The sequence below is a fragment of the Tinamus guttatus genome, unplaced genomic scaffold, assembly GCF_059628265.1.
Source record: "Tinamus guttatus ecotype Peru unplaced genomic scaffold, ASM5962826v1 Tinamus_guttatus_pri_ptg000376l, whole genome shotgun sequence".
Taxonomy (NCBI): Eukaryota; Metazoa; Chordata; class Aves; order Tinamiformes; family Tinamidae; genus Tinamus; species Tinamus guttatus.
This window is the reverse complement of record NW_028288910.1, coordinates 1,112,255-1,132,763: the sequence shown is the minus strand read 5'-3', so window position 1 is coordinate 1,132,763 and position 20,509 is coordinate 1,112,255. Positions and strand designations below refer to the sequence as shown.

General features: G+C 47.6%; 1 protein-coding gene across 1 annotated transcript; it reads right to left on the bottom strand.

Annotated features, from left to right (window-relative positions):
- Positions 1-1,922: 1,922 nt before the first annotated feature.
- On the bottom strand, positions 1,923-15,240 carry CCNL1 (cyclin L1). The gene is made up of 11 exons (XM_088530459.1): positions 14,965-15,240; positions 14,758-14,832; positions 14,503-14,612; positions 8,217-8,337; positions 7,776-7,840; positions 6,336-6,435; positions 6,107-6,211; positions 5,685-5,826; positions 3,836-3,947; positions 3,600-3,698; positions 1,923-2,679 (listed from the first exon to the last, which is right to left on the bottom strand). Exons 1-11 carry the CDS (start codon positions 15,229-15,231, stop codon positions 2,340-2,342), a joined length of 1,536 nt encoding a protein of 511 aa, XP_088386585.1. The 5' UTR covers positions 15,232-15,240; the 3' UTR covers positions 1,923-2,339.
- Positions 15,241-20,509: the final 5,269 nt, after the last annotated feature.

Sequence of the window (20,509 nt, the reverse complement as noted above, 5' to 3'; positions counted from 1 at the left end):
GTGCAGCTGTGCATGCATGAGGTGTGCATGTGCCCGGCAGTGTGTGCACCGGGGTGCATGTGCACGGCGGTGTGTGCACCGGGGTTGCCCGTGCGCGGCAGTGCGTGCTCCGGCTGTGCACGTGCGCGGCTGTGCGTGCGGCAGACTGTGCGTCAGGCTGTGCGCGCGTGGCGGGCTGTGCGTGCATGCAGCAGGCTGTGCGTGTGCGCGCCTGCACGCAGCGGCCTGGGCTGCTCTGCAACACTTCCACCTAGAGCGCGCGGGCCGAACGGCAGGCGAGGGGCCGAACTGTGCGGGGCCCCCGGCCTGCCCAGCGACAGCATGAGCAGTGACTCCCTTTCTGGGGCCCACGGTGGGTTTTGCACCCTTTAACGCAGCGAATAGTTAACAGGGCCCTGCAGCACAAGGGCAGTCGCGCTCCGAGCCTGCACGCTGGGGCTGGCGCGGTTCCGCGGAGGAAATTTCCAGGCTGCAGCTGCGGCTCCCGTTTCCATGGCCTCGGAGCTGCCCCCCGCAGCAGCCGCCCCCGCATGGCCCTCGGAAGGGCACCGGGAAGCGCCCGGAGCCGCCTCGGCCCTTCGCACGCACGGAGGAAGAGGAGGGCGCGGGGAAGGGCACAGCGAGCGCCGCCGCAGCCTCCGTGCAAGGGGGAGGTTAATGATTAAACACGCGGCTGCCGCTCAAACCCCGCCGCAGAAAGAGGAGCGCGGCGGGGGCGATGACGCAGCGTCACCTTCCAACGGGACACACGTTTTCTAATGGACTTTTAATGGGATCCAGCGGGTGGTGACGAGGGGAGCGCGGGCAGGCGAGCGCAGCCCCGCTGCCTGCAGGGTCTCTGCGCTGCAGACGGCAGCACGGAGGAGCGGGGACGCTCACGCAGGCGCAAGGCGTCCCCCCTCGTCCCGCGCTCCCACCTTGCTGCCGACGCAAACAAGTGTTTGAGGAGCAGCCCGGGTCCCGCGGGAGCAGCTGGGAGCAGATGGTGTCTAGACACGCGGCGGCAGCAGCTGCTCCGGCTTCCCGGGAAGTTCAGCTTCCGTGCTGCGGAGCGGCGCAAGGGGACGAGCGCGGGGAGAAGGGGGGAGTTGGTGCAGGAGCCAACGCAGCAGCCGGGCCCTCGGCCTCCTGCTTCGCTCCCATCCCCACGCGCTCCCGTTCAGGGGAGCTGGAGCCGCCCGTGCTGCTGCGCGAGAGCCTCCCTGTTGTCCAGCAGCGCTTGGAGGAGTCACCTTTAACGTGCGGCTGCCCTGAAAGGAGCCACCGCGTCCACCGGAGCAGCAGCGGCTCCTGCCTGTGTCTTGGTAACAGTGGGTCATGAACCTGGACTCTGGACCGCATCTATCTCCTCCCCCTTCTTTTGGGCAAACAGAAACCAGACTCCCTTCGTGCAGCACCAGGGCCATTCCCCTCTCCCAGGTGGCAGCTCCATGACAAATTCCTGCTAGGAAATGAGATATCCACAGCTGCAGGAGCAACCCAAGCCCTGGGGACTCCCCCACTCATGTCCAGGCCACAGCCACCTTCCCCTCCACCTTTCCGCACTGCCCCTACCCGAGTGCCTGCTGCAGGAAGGGGAACCCCTCCTGCTCCCTTTCCCCCATCCACACAGGGCCCCATCCTCACCCACAGGAGCAAGTGCAGCTCTCTGGAGCTGCTGCCCAAGTCACAGCCCTGCACAGGGGCAGCTGACATCAGTTGGGGCCAGAGGCTCCCCTGGGCTGCCGCTGCCAGCAGGGGCCAACACGTTCCCAAGGAAAACACGGCAGGAGGGCAGAAAGGGCCAGGATGCAGCAGCGGGGGCACCACGGTGCAGGACACAGAGCAGGCCCAGCCTCAGGGCCCTGGGGAGCAGGAGCAGAGCCCCAGGCACCAGCAAAGAGACAGCTGAGACTTGGAAAATCTGACATTCAACAGGCAGTAAAAAAAAGCCTTATATTTTATTTCTTGTAAAAATCTTTTTAACACATGCAGACTAAAACCAGTGTAAGAAAGTATCCACCATTGTTTAAACAAATAACTATACTTAAATATAAGTGTCTGCAATTGGCTCGTATAAAAATAAGGTACGTTTTGCTCTTTACAGAAATCCATTCTCCAGTTCTCATAAACAATACACAACTCTAATACATAGAATTTAACCTGATCATTGTTTTCCATCAATTTGATACTGCTAAGGTATTATGTGCAAAAGTTGGTAACAGATCTTTTCCCCCCAAAAAAAGAAAAGTGTTCTACGCATTTTAGAAAATTAGATATTGGGCTTTAAATTAATCAGATCCTCATTGTTTCTTGTCCATACGAGTCCGTCGCTGCGGTATGTACAGGCTGGGCAGGGCTCAGCGGCGGTGCCGGCCGTGGCCCGAGCGGCCGCCGTGGTGCTTGCCCTTGTGGGGCCGCTCGAAGGAGCGCGAGCGCTCGCGCCGCTCGCGGTGGTGCCCCCGCTCGTGCCGGTGCTTCTTGGCCACGTCCGGGTGCTCGCGGGACTTGCTCTGCGAGCGGGAGCGGGACTTTTTCCTCTTGTGCGCGTGGCGGTTGGCGCTCTTGAGCTCGTCGCGGCCGTGCTTGGCCTTGGCGTGCGGCGAGCCGTGGTTGTGGTGGCGGCGCGGGCTGCCGCTGGGGCTGCGCGAGCGGCTGCGCGAGCTGTAGGTGCCCGACAGGCTGCGCCGGTTGTTGTAGCTGGCGGGGAACGGACACAGGGTTAGTGCGGGCGGAAAAAGCAAAGACTCTTTTTTCCTATTTAGGAAATCTTCCAAGTTGACTGGAAGAAATCATGAGACACCTTCTCCCAAGGGGAGATTTATGATAAATGCTACTGACATTCCCAGAACATGCCTTTTGGAGAGGAGTTCCTTTAAAAAAAGGAAATAAAACAGGGCCAAAACCTATCCCCAAAACAGAGCAATTCTTCCTTCTGCCTGTTAAGAACCTTTCCTTCAACATCAGCCTGAAAACTGGACACTGTCTTTTTCCTTAGTGATTTAAGTCAGGAATACCTAGAGGAACATACTATTGAGAACCAAGCTGGCAATTCCCACCTAGAATAGGAGAGGATTCTTAGAAAACAAGGCCAGCAACTGTCACTTGTGCCATCTACTCACTGGCAGTTGCCCATCTTTGCTCTGGATGTAGAGAGAGAAAGCACCAAAGAGGCAGAGCGTTTTGTGTAACCCCCTTGCACCAGAAGGAAGCCCTTGTCCCACACACCTGGGAGAAACCTGCAGCATACAAAGTTTGCCTTGTTCTAGGGGCTTCATCACTGCTGTAAACTGGCTGAATCCTGTGCCAAAGTTCTCATTTTCAACAGTTTCCGTGGCTATTCCTTGTAAGGGTGACAGCCCCCTTCGCTCACTCACTGTTCCACAAACCCCCTGACAAACCACAGCTCCTCTCACGACAGGCCAGGGCTCTTGGCACTCTGGCCCTCACACTGATGCAGAGCTGCGCAGCGCCCAGGGCTGCGGCCTCCCGCACGCGCTGGCCAGCAGCAGGTGCTCAGGACAGGGAACACAGAGCAGTCTCATTGCTTTGAGATGAAAAGTATTCCCAAAATATCCCAGAGAGCTGACCGGGACACGAAGCAAACAAAAAGCACTTACTGCCTCCTAGGAGTGTGAGATCGAGACCTTGACTTTGTTCTTGACCTAGATCGACTAGCACTTCTGCTGCTCCTACTTCTCTTGCTTTCTTTTCTCATGCTTAGAAGGAAGAAAAAAGACAAACCAGAAGAGAGGGTTACACTTCTGTGTTACTTTATGCAAATACTAAGTACTTTACTGCATTGCACTTGAGAATTTTTTAAGCCCAGAAATCTGTTGGTCAGACTTTTACTTACCCATTGTAAGGGCTCTTTGCAGCTTGCTGCCTTTCTTCTGGCTCTTTTTTAATGGTTTTGGTACTCAGAGATACTGGACTCTTCTCTTCAGTCTTTATTTCTCTTGGGGAAGCTAAGAATCAAGCAATTCAAAGTCAGGTGACATCTCACAGGCATTGTCATAAACATATTGTAATTCTTTATGTACCTTTATGAATATGTACATAAAATATAAGTATCAACTTGACCACTACTACTTCATTCCCCCTTTACATTTACAGGACACTTCTGCCAAATAATTTGGGAGTGCTCACTGGCTGGGCAAATACCAATATATTCAGCTTACTGAATCAATTTTTGTATCCACCATCTTTTGCTTAAGAATATACTGAGGAGTTGTAAAGAGAGCATGAAATCTTTCTCCTCTATCTAGTAGGAACAACAGGTTATTTCACCCATCTTCTGTATCTACACCATTTCCTCTCAAAATCTGGAGGAGGTTGGGAAGGACACTGGGTCTTGCTGCTTGCCTTGCAGATTGCTTTTTGGAGCCCAGCAGACCAGGTCTTGAGTGCCAAGATAAAGAAATCTGAGTTTATAATGCCACAGATACACAGCTTGTTACCTTGACTATTCATTTCCAATGTGATATAAAGAACTGAGACTGAAAAGCAAGAGAATTACAGATTTCATTTCTAGATTAACAGCACAAAAATAACAAACCATCTAGTTCACAGTGCACAACAGGACAATGCAAGGAAAAAAGCATCAACTAGGTAGAACCTTGTACCCGGAAGGCCATGGCCTGTAACCCCAGCAAGCGCCTTGCAAAGCCGCCTTGAACACGAGTTCCTCCATGGAAGAGCCCCCCACAAGAGCTACACGTGTTCCCGTCCTGCCGACAGCGAGACAGAAGTGCTGCCTTGGGACCTGCTCGGCAGCCTCTCAGGTTTTCAGTGAAAACACAAAAAAATCAACATTTTTTCAGCAGCCTTCCCTCTGTCCATGAGCTAATAAGAGACCTTCCATAACCCCATCTGCTCCCACAGGTCCTGTTTTCACTCGCTCTTCTACCTAAGTCCCCCTTCTAGGGAGGGGAAGGGCAAGGAAGGGCTTTCATCCTTTAGCAAGACCTTTACACAGGCCACTTCAAAGGCCCCTGGAAGTTCAGACACGCAGTTCCCCAAGAGGAGCGACTATAAACGCACAGGGCTCTCTTGGAGGGTGCTCTAATCCTCCAGAGACCACGCAAGAAATGAGTGCCTGTGCCTTGCGTTACCCATCACAGGAGCGGAGCTCACCAGCCCTGCTGTGTCTGCTGCTCCCTTACACATCAGTAAGTGTCACGAAACGCCAAGGCCAAACCCTTCCTTCTCCACCTCACCAAAGTTCAGACAGCTTTACTGAGTGACCCAGGCCACAAGCTGCATGGTTCTGTAATGCAGAACCAGCCCTGTTGGAGACGCTCCTTCTCCAAAGCCTGAGCAGAGCACCCACCCCTGCCAAAACCCTCAAGGAAGTTTTCAGAAACTCCTGCTGTAAAAGAAATCAAAGCCAATTATAACACTGACCCCAAGCCAGCGAGTCTCTTCACAACGCAGTTATTTCCAGGGTTACTTAGAGAGACATTCACTGTATGATTCCTTAGCAGAATTAGAGTGAAGCTTCTACACTGGTTCCTCTCATTTGTTATTTCAAGCTACCAATGAATGGTTTTAAAATTAGTGTTTAAGCTTGCCTTGCTTCCTGGTTCAAGAAAGCTAAGCTAACAATTCAACAAGTAAACTGAGTTTTCTGAAGTACATTCAAAATGAGTGTCTAAAACATCCCCAAAATGCGGTGCAAGTTTCTGTACAAAGAACAAGCTTACATGGTTTGGATGCAGGAGAAAAGCCACCCAGTGTTGAGAGTGCTGGAGTTCCGTCAGGATTTAAGCCTTTTGCCTTCAGTTTTGCTTCTTGTAGTGCCGTTTTTCTCTTTTCTACTTCTTTATCCAGGAAATCATAATTGGGCTGTAGAAAACAAACAAAAAACCATACAGTAACAAAGCAGTAAGAATTTGAACACAATTCACATTTTCATCTCATTCCTCAAAAACATTCAAGCTCTTTTTAATCATGTCTAGCTTGCCATTTATTCTCTCACTGATTTCCCTACAGAGATGAACACTCAGGCAGTGGAGCCCTTTGGAGCAGTAAATCCATATGCAGCTATTCCCAAACATGGAAACAGCCACAGGGGAGCTTGAGCTGGACCGAGCAGTGAACTGAGAAACAACAACTCTGCAGGTACCTTCTTCCTAGTGTAGAGCTTCAGCGTCGTTAGGCAGATCTCCTGGATCTCTTCCTCTGTGGTACCAAAGAGCGAGAACCAGTGCGGGCGAGTAGGCAGTGGAATCTGAAAGTAAAACTAACTCTTAACAGATATTACAGACAAGATCCACTTCACATATTTTCACTAACGTTACTGGGAAACAGACTGTCTAACAATAAAAATCAATGCTAAAATGGTGAATACCTACCTGCAGAGCTCTAGCAGCAAGGTAAATGCAAGCACATGCTATAGTCTCTGGCTGAAAACGAACAAATACATTTGTTCGAAGGCTGTCATTCATGTAATTCCTAAAATAAAAAGTTCATAAGAGGTTGGAATTCAGGTTGTGTCTTTTTAATTTAGGAGGTAATACTGGAGACTCAATTGACTTTATTATTTTTTCTTTTAATATAATAAACATTTGGTTTCTTTAGAACTACTATATTTGATGTTTACACTTGTTACTTCTGTAACAAGGCATGCACCACTGCCACTGCTGGAAATCCCAATGCAAGTTAATAGCCTTTAATATTTTCTTCCCAGATATATTACTTGTGCTATGAAGTGTCCATTGAGCTAACAATTTAACAAGTACTTTGTATCTGTCCAGCTGTTTGCTTTTAAACACCCATATCCGTGGTTATTTCAAAATGAGTAACTTTTAAAATGCAAGCATGTAAGCATAGTATGTCTATAACCTACCATTTTCCAGAGGCTAGATACAGCCTACCAAATCCACAGAACATTGCATTTAAACCCTATTTGTGTCTTGAGTGACATTAACTTCATCCAGCAAGAGAAGCATCCAATTTACTTGTTGAGCTTAAAATCTTCATGTTGGAAAAAGATCTAACAGGTTAGCAGCCAACCTCCTACTTCACTAGGATACTTCTCTTCCGGCACGATGGCCTCACCAAGCAATTTATGCCAAGAACTACATTTAAACAGCAGAGACTCCCATGATTTTTAAGTTCCTGAGCTACAGGAAAGAAACAAACAGCAGTCATTAAGTATTGATTAAACAGGAAACAGTGCCCAGTATAGCTTCTAAGTGAACATGCTGCATGCACTGCTATCTTTTTTTAAACTCAAGTTTAGCACGTTTAAGTCGACTAGATTCACGTTCTCAGAAAGTCTACCAAACGTGTCCATGTGCCCTTTAAATACACTACAGCATACAGTAGCTAGGCAACAAATACATTTAGAAACATTTTGAACAGTTACTTCTAAAAGCAAATATACAAATCCTTTTGACACCCAGACAGAACTAGAAGATGCTGCCCGCTGGCCATGGACCACTTCAGTGAATCTCGGATGAGAGCTTGCACTGGGATGGCTGGAGAGAAGGGCAGCCAAACAGGCCATCCCCAGGTCATGGGCTGAGGTGCAGAGGGCAGAGCTCTATGACTTACCATCAGGGACTACCCTTTAATCAAAGAGTAGAAAAAAGAACAAAGTTAAATTGAGTTCTCCATGAAAATCGTTGAATCAAGCCATGAAAATAGTAAGCAGAAACAAGCACTAGCACGCATTAAAAATGTATGTGTTTATATAGTAACTTACATCTCATTGCTTTGCATATGGATCATCAGGCTTGTTATTTCTGCTACTATTTTCCTGGCTAGGAAAAGAATGGAAAATAACTTACCAGGCTGTCTGTACCAGGGTTTGATTACGTTCACATTCTAAGACTTGTAAATACATAACAATGATCTGGGGGGCAAGGAAAAAGAGACTCAGTTTTAACATAGAAATCAACAGTAGCAAAGTAAGTGTTTATAAACAAGCAGTTTTCTGTTAACAGTTGCCTCCTGTTTTCTAAGTACATAGTGGAAGCCCATGTCATTGAACCAGGCTCAGACAACTCCATTTACTATTATACAAAACATCACCTTTAGCATTTCACAAGGAAGCATTTTCTGCCCAAGTTAATAGGGCCATTTGCCCACACATTCTGGTAAAAGTCTTCTTACGAATATTAAGAAATAAAGAGGAGGAAACCAAGTCATTTAAAACATGTATTTCTTGTCCCACACATCACAACGATGACAGCAAGGCAGTGACTTTTTTTTTTTTTTTTTAAACTCACCTTATGTGGATGCTTGACATGAACACAAAATCCCAACTCCTTCAGTACCCTCCTTTCTGCTTTGATTACTTGATTTTTGGTGTTTATGTAGTTCTGATCAAGTATCAGGGGGCTTGGCGTCCTACAGTTTGCAAGAAATAAAATCAAAACTGTTTTGCATATCCAAAATATCATCAACTCTGTTTTCCCTTCCAACCAACTAATGGCAACAGAAACCGGTTTTCAACTCCTGCAAGCAAGTTTAAGCATTAATCTTGTGCTGTCCAAGTTTACCTAAGCTAGTTAAGTTTCTGCTTTTAACTAACTACAGATTAGATGGCTAAAGATGAATAATCTTCTCCTATTGTGTATGCAAACTACACCTACCGAGCTGCAGGAACAAGAGGGAAGTCTGCAGCAGAGATCTTCAAGTACCTTTACACTTAACGATGGAGGCGAGGGCAAGGCAGGTGACAGTGACCTCTGCTAGGCAGTGCTTCAAAGCAAGGGCAAGCCAGAAGAGCTCTGTAGCAATTTAATCTAAAGCAGGAAGTTCGTGCTTTATATACTGCAGTTTCCCATGCAGCAGAAGACAACATGAAACCTGGAATCAGAACAAGGCAGACCTGCTACTATGACATACAAAAAAAAAAAAAAGCCTAATAAATGAAGGATTTTATTGTGCTGACAGATCTGTTGCTCTGGTTCTGAACACCAACGTGGTATCAGTCTTGTCCATTTTTGTTGTTTAAAACATTTTCAAAACAAATCTTTTCAAATAAAGAGTTGTAAGTCCAACATTACCAAGTCAACTCCTGATTATTTCAAAAACGTATGCCTAAAGTCTCAAAAACATTCTTAACCAGTACAGTTTATGCACATTTTTTTTTTTTAAAAGCAGATTTCAACTTCACTTTTCATCCTTCTACATGCTGCATTTTAATCCCTAACAAGAAGCAGCCTTTGCCTTACTGGTATCATCTCTCTCATATTTCATTATGTTCTCCAACCCAGGAAAGTGTTTTTAGCAGCTTTTTATACTCTAATAATCTACTGTTTGCACTATAAGCCTAGTGCACCGTAAGCACTTTCAACAAGTTGTATGTTATACTGAATCAAAAGAGTAATATATAAGAGAATCAAAATATAATGTTTGTTTCACTAGATAAACCTTTCACTATTAATTTATCCTTTTTGACATTAAGTTCCCCAAGTGGATCACACTTTCCACACTGTACTCCAGCAAGGAGGAGCACTCAAACTACCTCTTTTCAAGGAAGAAAATGCCAGTTGAACCACAAGGCTAAAGCTCCCAGAGTTGAGACTCCTTGATAATCCAGTCTGTGCTAATTAAGGCTCCTGCAGCCACTCAGAAGGACATTTATTACCATTAGTCACAGGATACCACAAGCCATCTCACTTCCCCGAAATAGAAGCATTATGCTGTATATCTATTCAGTAAAAGCCCAAGTTACTCCTGCTCTTCACCAAATGCTGAGAAAGGGGTCACAGGAGGCTTGAAGTTAAGCTGCATCGTGCCCAGCAGCACACCTGCCTTGGGTACTGCTCTTATTGCTTCTCCTTCCTAAGGATTGAAGGCTTTGCACATTGCTTAGGAGTCCCTTCTCCAGTTAACACTTAACTACACCACGGCAAGGCCATGAAGCTTTTGTTTTCAGCCATTGTAAAGATAACCTAGTTAAATATATATCGTTTTAGAAGAGGAACTGCAGAAGGGGAACTTTCAATGTTTATTTAACATGAGCATTCCAGCAGAGCGCCTGTGATTTTATCCTGATATTGGGGAACACTGCAGAGGCAATCTGATCATATCACTTCAGGGTGCAAAGCTACATTCAGAAGAACCAACCTAGAAGTTCTTCAAATCAGTGAAACTGCGAGTGGGTCAGTATCAATCAACTGCATTTTTTAAGCAGTATATGCCCTCATATTGCTTTACAGACTATTATTTAGAAACCTCTAATGTAACAGACCAGACCTGCAAGACATACCAATGCAGAAGTGTTTTAGCTGTCCAGGCTCAATTCATCTCCTCAGCAGAGCACTGCATGAGAAGCAATGAAGAAAACTTACTAAGGCAGCTAGAACTTTTACCCCAAACATCGACAGTGGGGCAGTACAACTGCACCATCATCATTACAACTCCAATGGCCACGTAAGAAAGTCAGCGTTATGAAAACACCCGGCAGCAGCCACATGGGCACCAGGAAAGGCTGCAAGGCTCACGGCGTTTGCAGACCCGCTGTCATCCCACAGGGCAGCAGGGTCAGCACAGCCAGCTCCTGCTTTGGTTATAGATGTTGATTATTCAACCAGAGTGATAGGAAACTCCGGATTAAGATGCTTCCATGTGTGTTTTACTCCATCACTCCAGATCATCATGCTTGCCTAGATTTTAGGGATCTATAGACCTAAGCAAGCAGTATCTAAACAATAACCCCAGGAATAAAGGCAGCTTTTATTCACTTGGGCAAAAGTGTAAGCCTGCATAAGACTTGACTGCTCCTTAACACTGACAAAAGGGATGTTCCCCTTTCTGTAAGATTTAACAGCTTTAGCAGTTCACCATGAACACCAGTGTCTGCAGCTTTAAATTTATACATTATTATATTAAATACAATTCACGAGTTTCCTTTTGAAAAACTTCTAAGTCCATTTCCTAGTGAAACAGGAGGAAGGGGAAGAGGAACATCCATACTGTACTTGCTTCAATCCAAATAGTAATCATTTGAAGTAGTCATCATTTTAGGTAGTAAAAGAAAAAGAATTTAAGATTTTATGTGAAATATAAGCTTAAAGCCCTATATAGCTTTGCCCACTGTGTTGAATAACCTGTTCTTGTAAATCAGCACAAGAGCTCAGGGCAAGACTTTCTAATTGCAAGGCAGAGCACAGAAGGCCCATTCTGGTAGGTCAGTCCAACACTTGGTTGTGAAACTGTAAGCTCCATTTAGAGACAGCATAACCACCCACAGGATTACAAACATACTGCAGTATGTGTTATGATGTACATAAATTCAGAGCACCGTTTTTAAACCCTTCTGACAAACAAAACCTCTATTCTCTACACAGCTACACATGTGGTGAATATTGAAACTCCATGGCTTTGCAATGCCTAACAGAGGAAGGTGCCCTGCATGTAGTTTTTTTTTTCTAACATTAAAATACTTCCAGTAAATATAGCACAACAGCAGCATCTCAAAGACCAGAGATCTCTTACACAAGTCAACATGAGATGAGAAGGCGAGTTCTGTGTCTGTCCCCAACACTGCAAATACAAGTACTGTGGAGATTTAAATAAAGAACAGTTTTAAGAACACTAAATATTGTTGATTAGTACAGGCCACCTTCAAGGCAAATTTTACTCCCAACACAACTGCATGAAGCTGTTTGATTGCTACAACAGGAGTGAAGAGCAGCTGCCTGAACATCTCAAACCAACACTGGTTTGGCTGAGGCCTTGTAAGGACTTTCTGCAGCTTTCAGGCACATTTGAAATAAATAAAAAACAACTTCCAACTATACTCTGCATATTAAACAATGGTTGTACTTGGCTCAAACACAGATGTTTCAGCACATATTTATAAAGCAAATTTTTTCATAATAGGAACTTTTCTCCATGCACACAAGTTTACATGCAATACTCCATGACATACACTCATGAAAGATTCAGAGGAAATTGTGCTTGCTCAAAACACATTCAGCATTTTCTTATTTCTCAGTATTAGAAATACCACCTGTCAGTAACTCAACGGGTAACAAGCCTTGTAAAACAAAAATTCAAATGCAATTTCCAGTTCTGCAAACACTTACATACAAGGGACTGCTTACATTGCCATTTATGTGTCTGTGTATATAAATAGTTTTACAAATTCAAGGCTTCTGCATCCTTGTAAAAGTTCTAGGAAAACTGCAATTATACAGAGCCAGAAAGTTGAACTAAGAACTCAGAAGTGTTTAAGAAAGCAAGCAAGCCTACTGAAACTATGCAAACTTCATATGCAGGTTAAGAGCTTCAGTTAACAGAAACACTACACTAGAGGTGAAAAGAAATTACAGCAGCCTAACTGGTTGCTTCAGTTTTGGGTTGTGTGTGAGAAACTAGCTATGGCCTAAGTGTTAGCTTTTAGATTAAAATTTAAAAAGTAAATAAATAAAAAGATCAAGCTAGAATTCTAAAAACCTGGACAGCAAAGAAAAAAGCTTATAACAAGATACAGGAGTTCTTCCAAATGGTTCACCAGCGGCCAACCTGTTTGTCCCCCGATTCCAGTGACCTATTCTCAGAGCACTGGCTTCTCCTTGGGGATTTTCGATACTTCACTCACTGTTGCCATGACGACAGCTTCATCTTTATGTACCACTCCACATCACCCAGGCTTTGGTAAATGTAGCTGGTCGCTGTATAGTCGGTTGCAAGGGAAAAAAGAGTTGAAGTTAATAACGTGTACAGGTTATGTAATTGTAATCTTGTAAAAAGTACAGAAAAATGTTTACATCCTGCTTGTTAAAAAAGGGGAAAAAAAAGCAAGCCTGAATGTCAGACTTAAACATTTTAAGATTAATTTCATGCAGATTCACTCAGAATCTAAAAGCAAAAATATCCATCTCTCCAGAAACAATGGGTCATAGCAGTGCATGATTTCTCTCGACATGAGGAGTTTTAGACACCACGTAACATGCATAAGTGACATTCTGATTTGGAACAGGCTGGCTGAAAAGATTTAAGTTCACAGGTTAAGTTCAGTTTTCTCTGATCCTTTCCAATACACAAGGAAACAACTAATCTGTATTCTCGCTGCAAAGAAAAGCACTGTGCATAATCAATTAACTCCAATGTCTGGTTCAAGGCCAGGACATTAAGAATCACTGAAGCAGCTTCAGTAATCAATTAACCAGACTCGCTTGTCCTAACTGTGGTAAGAAATAATACCACAGAATTCACATTCAGCATAACTGCACAGAACTCGCAAGACTATCCCTGTTACCAGGGATAACAACTTAAAAAAAAGAGCAAGAACAAAGCTAAGTTCCATTCAAACAACAGTAGCAATCATTGTTCTTGTAATTAAAGCTAGCTCTGAAAAGCTGAAAGCAAGGCCAAAAAAAGAGAGGAAGTTTTAACTGCAGCAAAGAAACAGAACCCACATAATATACCAAGAAACAGCCTGTTTCCCTAAGGGGTTTCTATTCTACACTACTTAGAAAAGGTAATACAATACTCAGCTTCAATTCCCATGGTAACCTAGCAATACAGGGGAGGAAGAAAGTTTATTTAGGCAGCTAACTGAAAACAAAATTCCTTTATAACTATAATCATCTTATTGTCCATCACAACTGACATGCCTCCAAGAACCTCTTACAGAAGTCTGCAGGACTGCCTCGTGTTAACTTTAAAGTACTATTGCATTTAACTGCAGTTGTTAAGTTTAAAGAGGTGCTGCATTTAACCGCAGTTTAGCAAACTCCTTCGCCCATTTTTTGCTGCAACAAACGACACTGTTTTGCTTTACACGTGAAAGCTCACAGCCCTTTACGCTCAGAAAGCCATTACTAAACACTCACAGCTGAGAACAGCTCTGCAGCTGGAAGAGACAGTCACCCAGCTCCACATACAGATCAAGTTCATGTTCCAGCTTCACTGACTGACACAGACATGCTGTACTGTAAGAGCACAAGTCTCACTTTCAGTAATAAGAGATTTATTTGGCTTCCAAGACTCACTTAGACATTCCCGAGTGAATGGATGCCATTAAAGCTGAAAACACCACAGGCCAAACCACATTTTCTTCATTTTTACCCCTTCTCTTTTTCCTCCAAGTAAAAATCATTACTATTATTCAACTTCAATCCTTTTAAACAGACATTTTACTGCCACTATAAACCACACAAATGACAGCACACTAACAAGAAATCATCATCAGAACTACCAAATATGGGTAAAAGACAGAAGAAACAGATGCAGCAACTCACTAATTGGCCAACCAAACCTGGGACTTCCCGTCATGAATTAAGACGTCAAATACAACTAGCAAAAGGCCTAAAACTGCAACCAGCACTCAAGACTCGCAGCTAGTCAAGGAAGAAGAACGTGTCTACCAAGGAGTCAAAGTCCCACTGGAAGCAGCCAGCATTGCACTGCACTGCCTACGCAGCAGCCAAGGAGCACTCAATCCCTTCTCAATTTTAGGTCGTTGAACTTAGCCTGGAAAAATCCTGTGAGTTGAGAACTGCAGTGTGTATTAGTGACAATAAGTGCTTAGAGCGATTATGAACCTAATCTTACCTTTTTGCTCTCAACTGGCGCAAGTGATGGAACACATTGATCACGTCCCTTATGCGACGAGGCGCCTCTTCAATTTTGGAAGCGAGATTGATGCAGGCCATAGCAACAATCTGGAAAGAATCGAGAAGCGCTTCGCTAAGAAACAGGGTTATGTAACCAGGAAGAAAGACGGCCCGGAGGCCGCCGGGTTTATCCGCGGGAGGGCCGCGCGGGGCCGGGAAATGGCCGGGGCTGGCCGCCGCCGCCCGTGCTCACCTCGAAGCTGTGCTTGACGAAGGACTTGGAGTAGAAGAAGCGGTGGAAAAGCACCTGCCCCGTCGCCATCGCCACCTGCGCACGCAGCGGGGAGGGAAGGAGCGGTCAGGCCGCGGCCGCCATTTTGTGCGAGGCGCCGGCCGGCGCCTTCCCCCCCCCCGCCACCACAATGGCCGCCCGCCCCGTCCCGTCCCGTCCCCCGCGCACCTGCGGCAGGCGGAGCAGGATGCCGGCCGCCTGGATGAGCTCGCAGCCCAGGATGCGCAGGTCCGTCTCGCAGTGCAGGTCCAGCCCGTCCTGCATGGACGGCGTGGGCGAGAGGCGCTCCTCGGGAATGAGCGAGTGGTCGATGGTGAGGGACACCTCCGAGTAGAGCCGGTCGCCGATGAGGATGCCCGGGGGAGCTGCGGCGGGGGCGGCGGCCGGCGAGGCGGCGGCGGCGGGGCCCGGCTGGGCGCTGGCGGCGGAGGCCATGATGGCGGCGGCGCTGCGCACCGCGGGGCCGCGCACGCGCGAGTGACGCGGCGCCTCCGCGCGCCGCCGCCGCCCGCCGAAAAGAGTGCGCTCGCCCCGCCCGCGCCGTGACGACACACTGCCGCCGCGCGTCACGTGCGCCGAGCCGCGCGCCGCGGTTGGCTGCCGCCGAGGCCCCGCCCCCGCCGCGCGGCCTCGCCCCGCGGCCGGAGAGTCCGCGCGTGTCGCGTGGGGAACGGGGCGGCATCGAGCGGGGGTCACGTCCGACACGAGCGGGCACGGGCGGGGGACAGCTCGCCCGGGGCTGCACAGCACGGGGTGCTTGCAGCTGTGGTGTTCGGGGGACTTTATGTCACGGGAAACAGAAACAACGTAAGAAAACACATCCCCCGCGCCTGTTTCCTACCGAGTGGGTTTATTAGGGCGAAAAGGCTGGAGCGGCCGCGGTGCTGCGTGCCCCTGTACCTCCGCGGGGGTGCCGCGGAACAGGCCGGATTTACGCAGCGCCCCGCGTTTCCTCTCACTCGTGACTTCTCAGCCCCCGAAACACCCCAGGCGGCCCCGTGCCCGGCTGTGCTCCCTGTCGGCAGACGTGCCACGTAGGATGCGTTTTATTTATAGCCAAGGAACAGAGTTAGGGGCTGGGAAGAGCCGTGCTGCTGGCGTCGGGAGCTGCACTCCCCGCAGTCATGTTTTTAGCGCAGCCTCATGTGCCGCTCGAGAGCAGTTTCGGTTATCAGCGCAGCCCATAGCGTAGTGACGACTCTGCGAGCTGCCCGCGGACGAAACCGGAGCCTCGGAGACATCCAACCAGCCCTCTAAAATTTTTATTTAGACGAAAACAAAGGAAAAGCAGCCCGGCGTGCTCCGTGCGGAGCCGGCCCTCCTGGCCCGCTGCTGCCGGCGCCTCCCCCAGGCCGCCCGACGTCGCCTCACGCCCGGAGCCAGCGCGGCCCGTCCCGCCCGGCCGTCCCGCGTATCCCTGCGCGCCTGCCGGGACTAGCTCCCCGCCGCACTAACCAATCACCGGCACGCGGCCCGCCCCGGCGGGCAGGCTCGCGCGCTGATTGGGCATCCGGGGGTGATTGGCAGCGCGCCGCCCGCCGCCATGTTGCGCGGGGCAGTGTGAGGGCCCGGGGGTCGCGGTCGTCTCGGGTTTCCCTCGGGCGGGAGCTCACGGTGACTTCTCAGTTACGGGCGATGTCGTCATGAGGGCGTCCGTAGAGACGTAGAAACGCGCAGTTTTAATCAAGAGCAGGAGAAAATGTGTGCAGAATTGAGGCACTGGCTGCGAGGACTTCACAGGTGCTTCCACGTCATGTCTGAGGTACCTGAGTGACCTCACGTCATTTTGGAGAGCAGCCAGTGCTCGGTAGTGAGTGCCGCGGCGTGCTTTAGCATTTATTTAGTCAAAACATCGCTAGTTCTACAGGCGAATTTTCACCACAGAGTCACATTGGCTTTTACTTTTTCTTCCCACTTGTAGTTTGGGGTTTGAAACCAGCCTGGTAGCTGCCCCTGGAATAGTGCTCTGGGGCAGCATCAGCTGCTCTCCTGGGTTGTTCTGTTGCTGGAAGGTGGTGTGTGTGCGGGCCATGGCCTGGCAGGACTGCGCTTCAGTCGGGAAAGGTTCCTGTGCCCCTGTTTTTCCCAGCCCTTTCCCAAGCCCTCTCCCTTAGTCATGTATGTTAACAGTCCGGAGACTTCAAAAAGAGCTCTACACAGATTGGAGGAGCACCATGACAGCCCGGGACATCTCAAGTAGTTTGGAAACCTCCAACATTCTTCTGTGTTGCATTGCACAGCCAAAAAAAAAAAAAAAAAAAGACCAGGGAAGCCATGCTATTAATGCTAAACACCTGCAATGGCAAAAGCAGTCCAGAGTCACCCGAGTGTCCTAAAGATGAAAGAAATAACAACAAAAAGGGGAGCTCCGGAAAACCTGCCGTGGTTTGAGCAGTCTGGGGTTATTCTGCAAGTGAGAACATCCTGGTTCCTTGGTATTTGCAGAGGGCAGGCAGCTCCTTCTCACTTGATAGCAGTTAGCAACATGTGCAGGGAGGTCAGGAATGAGAAGGGAAAACAAGCTGCAAACAGCAGGTGCCCGTCAGTACGGCGGGATTTGCCTGTGCCTTTTTATTTCCATGCACACACCCATACTGCACTGGTTGTAATTTGCTCTCTTTCGCCATATTACAGTTAGACGCTTTAAAAAACTATATTTGCTTTTCTTACAGGTGGCTCAACCTGCTGGTACCATTTTTAAAAATTCTTCGCATACAAATTTTTGAAGTCAGTAAATTTGAGCGCTGTGTTGTCCTCTCAGCTGTTGTGCAATTAAAAGCTTTAGATGGGCCGAAAAGCTTTCCTGTAGCATTTTTTTTTTGAAAAAAAAAAAGAAGTGCAAACAATCTGCAATAGCCCTGCAGATAAGTGGTAGCCCTGGAGTTATGTTAATGATTTATTTTGCTGCGGCATCCACAGGAAAGGGTGCCCACATTAGCAGTCCCTCCCTTGCAGAAGCACACACGGATACGTGCAGCAGACATTGGATTTAGGACGCAGCTCCGTTCTCAGCATTTTCCAGTGGGAAATCTCAGTGCCTGACACCCCCCGATGATTTTATAGGTTTGTCAGCAAAATGCTTCACTAAAGATAATACAAGAACAGATTTCTCAGCAAAGAACTGGCTACATGTAATTACCTTAATAGAAGAGAAAGGGTTTGTTCGGGAGAAGTAAGAAAATTCTAATTTCCTCACACAATGATTGATATAATAAAACTGGAGTAGGACATTAAGCAATAAAATCCATTCATTTTCTGTGGTCAAATCAAATAGATCAGGCACTCATTTTTACCAATTGCATTCAAATCAGTTTTTATGTGCAAGATTTTTGAAAGTAGAATGTATTTTTTAATGAGTTCATTTAAGAGCTTCATTTCTTTGTATTGAATCTGATGAATTAGTTGAGAATCTGGAATTATCTCTCACCCAATTGAAAATATCAGCTCTCCTACAGCTTCTAATTGGGAGCTGTGCACTTGCAGTATGGAATCCTGACTCTGCATTGATAAAAAGGAGAAAGTTTGACACAAAAAGATGTGGAAATGAAATTTAACTCAGGCTGGAGTAATAATTATAGTTTTTTGCTGTGTCAAATTAAGAGTTTCAGAAAAGTCACATATTTTTGAGAAAGATGGACGTCAGTTTTGGAATCCAAATTTATAGCTCAGAGAAATGGTGACAATTCTGAAAACATTCCCAGAATGTTTCCCTAAGCTCCTACTTTGGTCTTGAAAGGAGCAGATCAGTACTGTGAGTTAAAATCTGAAGTTTTTCCCCCGAATAACTTGCTATGAAGCAGCCCTCCGGTGCAGGTGCTTTTTGGGGGCAAACACGGCCCTTGCGGGTGCGTCCCTGTCAGACCAGGCTGCAGCTACAGGCGAGCGCGCGGAGAGGTGACGGATCGAGCGCTAACCTGGAATCCATCACAGCGGAGCCGCTAGTGCCAACACCGCCGAGCTCCGGCAGGATGGAAAAGAACAGGCTGTATCTCGAGAGGCGCTCATCAGGGAGATGGATTTAGCTCTTATTCATCCTGGAGAATATTTGTCACCAGCGGGGCAGGCCTGGACTATTTTTAGGGGTTGCATCACGAGTCTGCAGCTTTAAAGGAGAACGATGAGGCTATGGTGTCTTAGCAGGGGTTACCCTGTTCTCACCAGGCAGGGGCTGATGCTGGCCTGGGAAGCCGAGCGGCATATGCAGGACGTGCTGTGCTGTGGAGCTCTTTCTATAACGCCTGGATTCAGTATTTCCAGCTGTGACACGAGCAGCCTGCGAGTCCCAACCTCACACACACTGTCCTGATGCTGGGCTGGGCCCCAGGGGGTTTTCCTAAACCTTTCTCTGATGGAAGCGTGTGTGTGGGACCAAGCAGTGCTCTGTAGGCTCGCAGCACTGAGCCTCGTCTTGCTTCGTGTACATCCAACTACGGAGCGTTTTGCTTTCGCAGCCCCGTGGCAGCCTCAGCGAGACACCCCAGCAGGAGGAAAGGCTCCAGCAGCCCCCGGGGAGCGGGAGGCCGAGCCCCAGCCCGGCTCCCCAGCCGCATCCTGCTCTCCGGAGCCGGCCGCGCTCGGAAGCGGCGCCCGCCGGAGCAGCTGCAGAAACACCGAGCAACGGGCACCCCTGCCAGGTGCTTCCCCTGCACACAAACATCTCCTCGGCTTCGTCACACGCAAATAGCAGGCAAATCTCTCACCGCTTGGGCCCTTTGCATATTGCTGTTTGCTGAGCTGGGTGCTGCACAGAACAAGTACAAGTTCAGCAGTAACACTGCTAGCTCTAGCACGCCAGGCCTTCGGGGACCCCCGAAAGCTGCAGCCAACAAGAAAGCTTTCAGACTGCGCAAACTTCCTTAAACTCTTTCTAAGTGCTTTTCCTGAGAGGATTTTAAGTAAATCAGGTTGGGGCGTGCACTCTCTCGTTGTGCGGCTGCATTTTGGAACAAGAACTTTTACCCCTCTGTTGGTGTAAAAATGAGTCCTTTGTGTAGCTGCTCTCTGCGCGGAACCGAGTGTTTGTGTTACAGCTGGTGTGCAAACACTCGAGGGTAGCTGGCAAACAGCAGAGCACAGAGCAGCAAGGAGGTGCTGCACGTCAGCTGCCTTCCTTTTTTACCGTAGGAAGTGCTGTAAGGGGGTGCGAGCTGCTCACACATTTCTTTGTGCTTTTGCTAGCTTTTCTCTGCTATAAAGCACTTGGGGGCATACTATCAACCACAATGTTGATGTTTTTTTCCATACAGAATAATGCAAAGAAAGAATCAAGGCCTTCCCTCTCCATCCCTGCTCCTCCACCAGGGATATTATTTCTCTTCCAGCATTTAAGTTGACATCTCAGCTCTATCAAGTCATTGGCAAATTTCCCACTGATTGCAGTAAAACAGGAATTCTGTCCTTAAGTCTGGAATAGGGCATTTTAGACCAAAAAACAGCCCAACTTCTTACACTGTGTACGTCACCTCACCAAGAACACCTCATTCAGTTAGGTGACAGGGTAACAATTAGGGAGACACCTTTAACTATTCTGGCAGAAAACACTAAATATGTTTTTAATTGTAGCTCATGGTCATAACTACATGAAAGAAATATTAATAATATACCTTGCCAATAACATCGTGATCATTAGTGCAGCTTCAGAATACTCTACAAGGGTAACTCTAAGTGCAAACATAATTCCCACAGCTATTTTTCAGAGGTGAATTTTATGTGG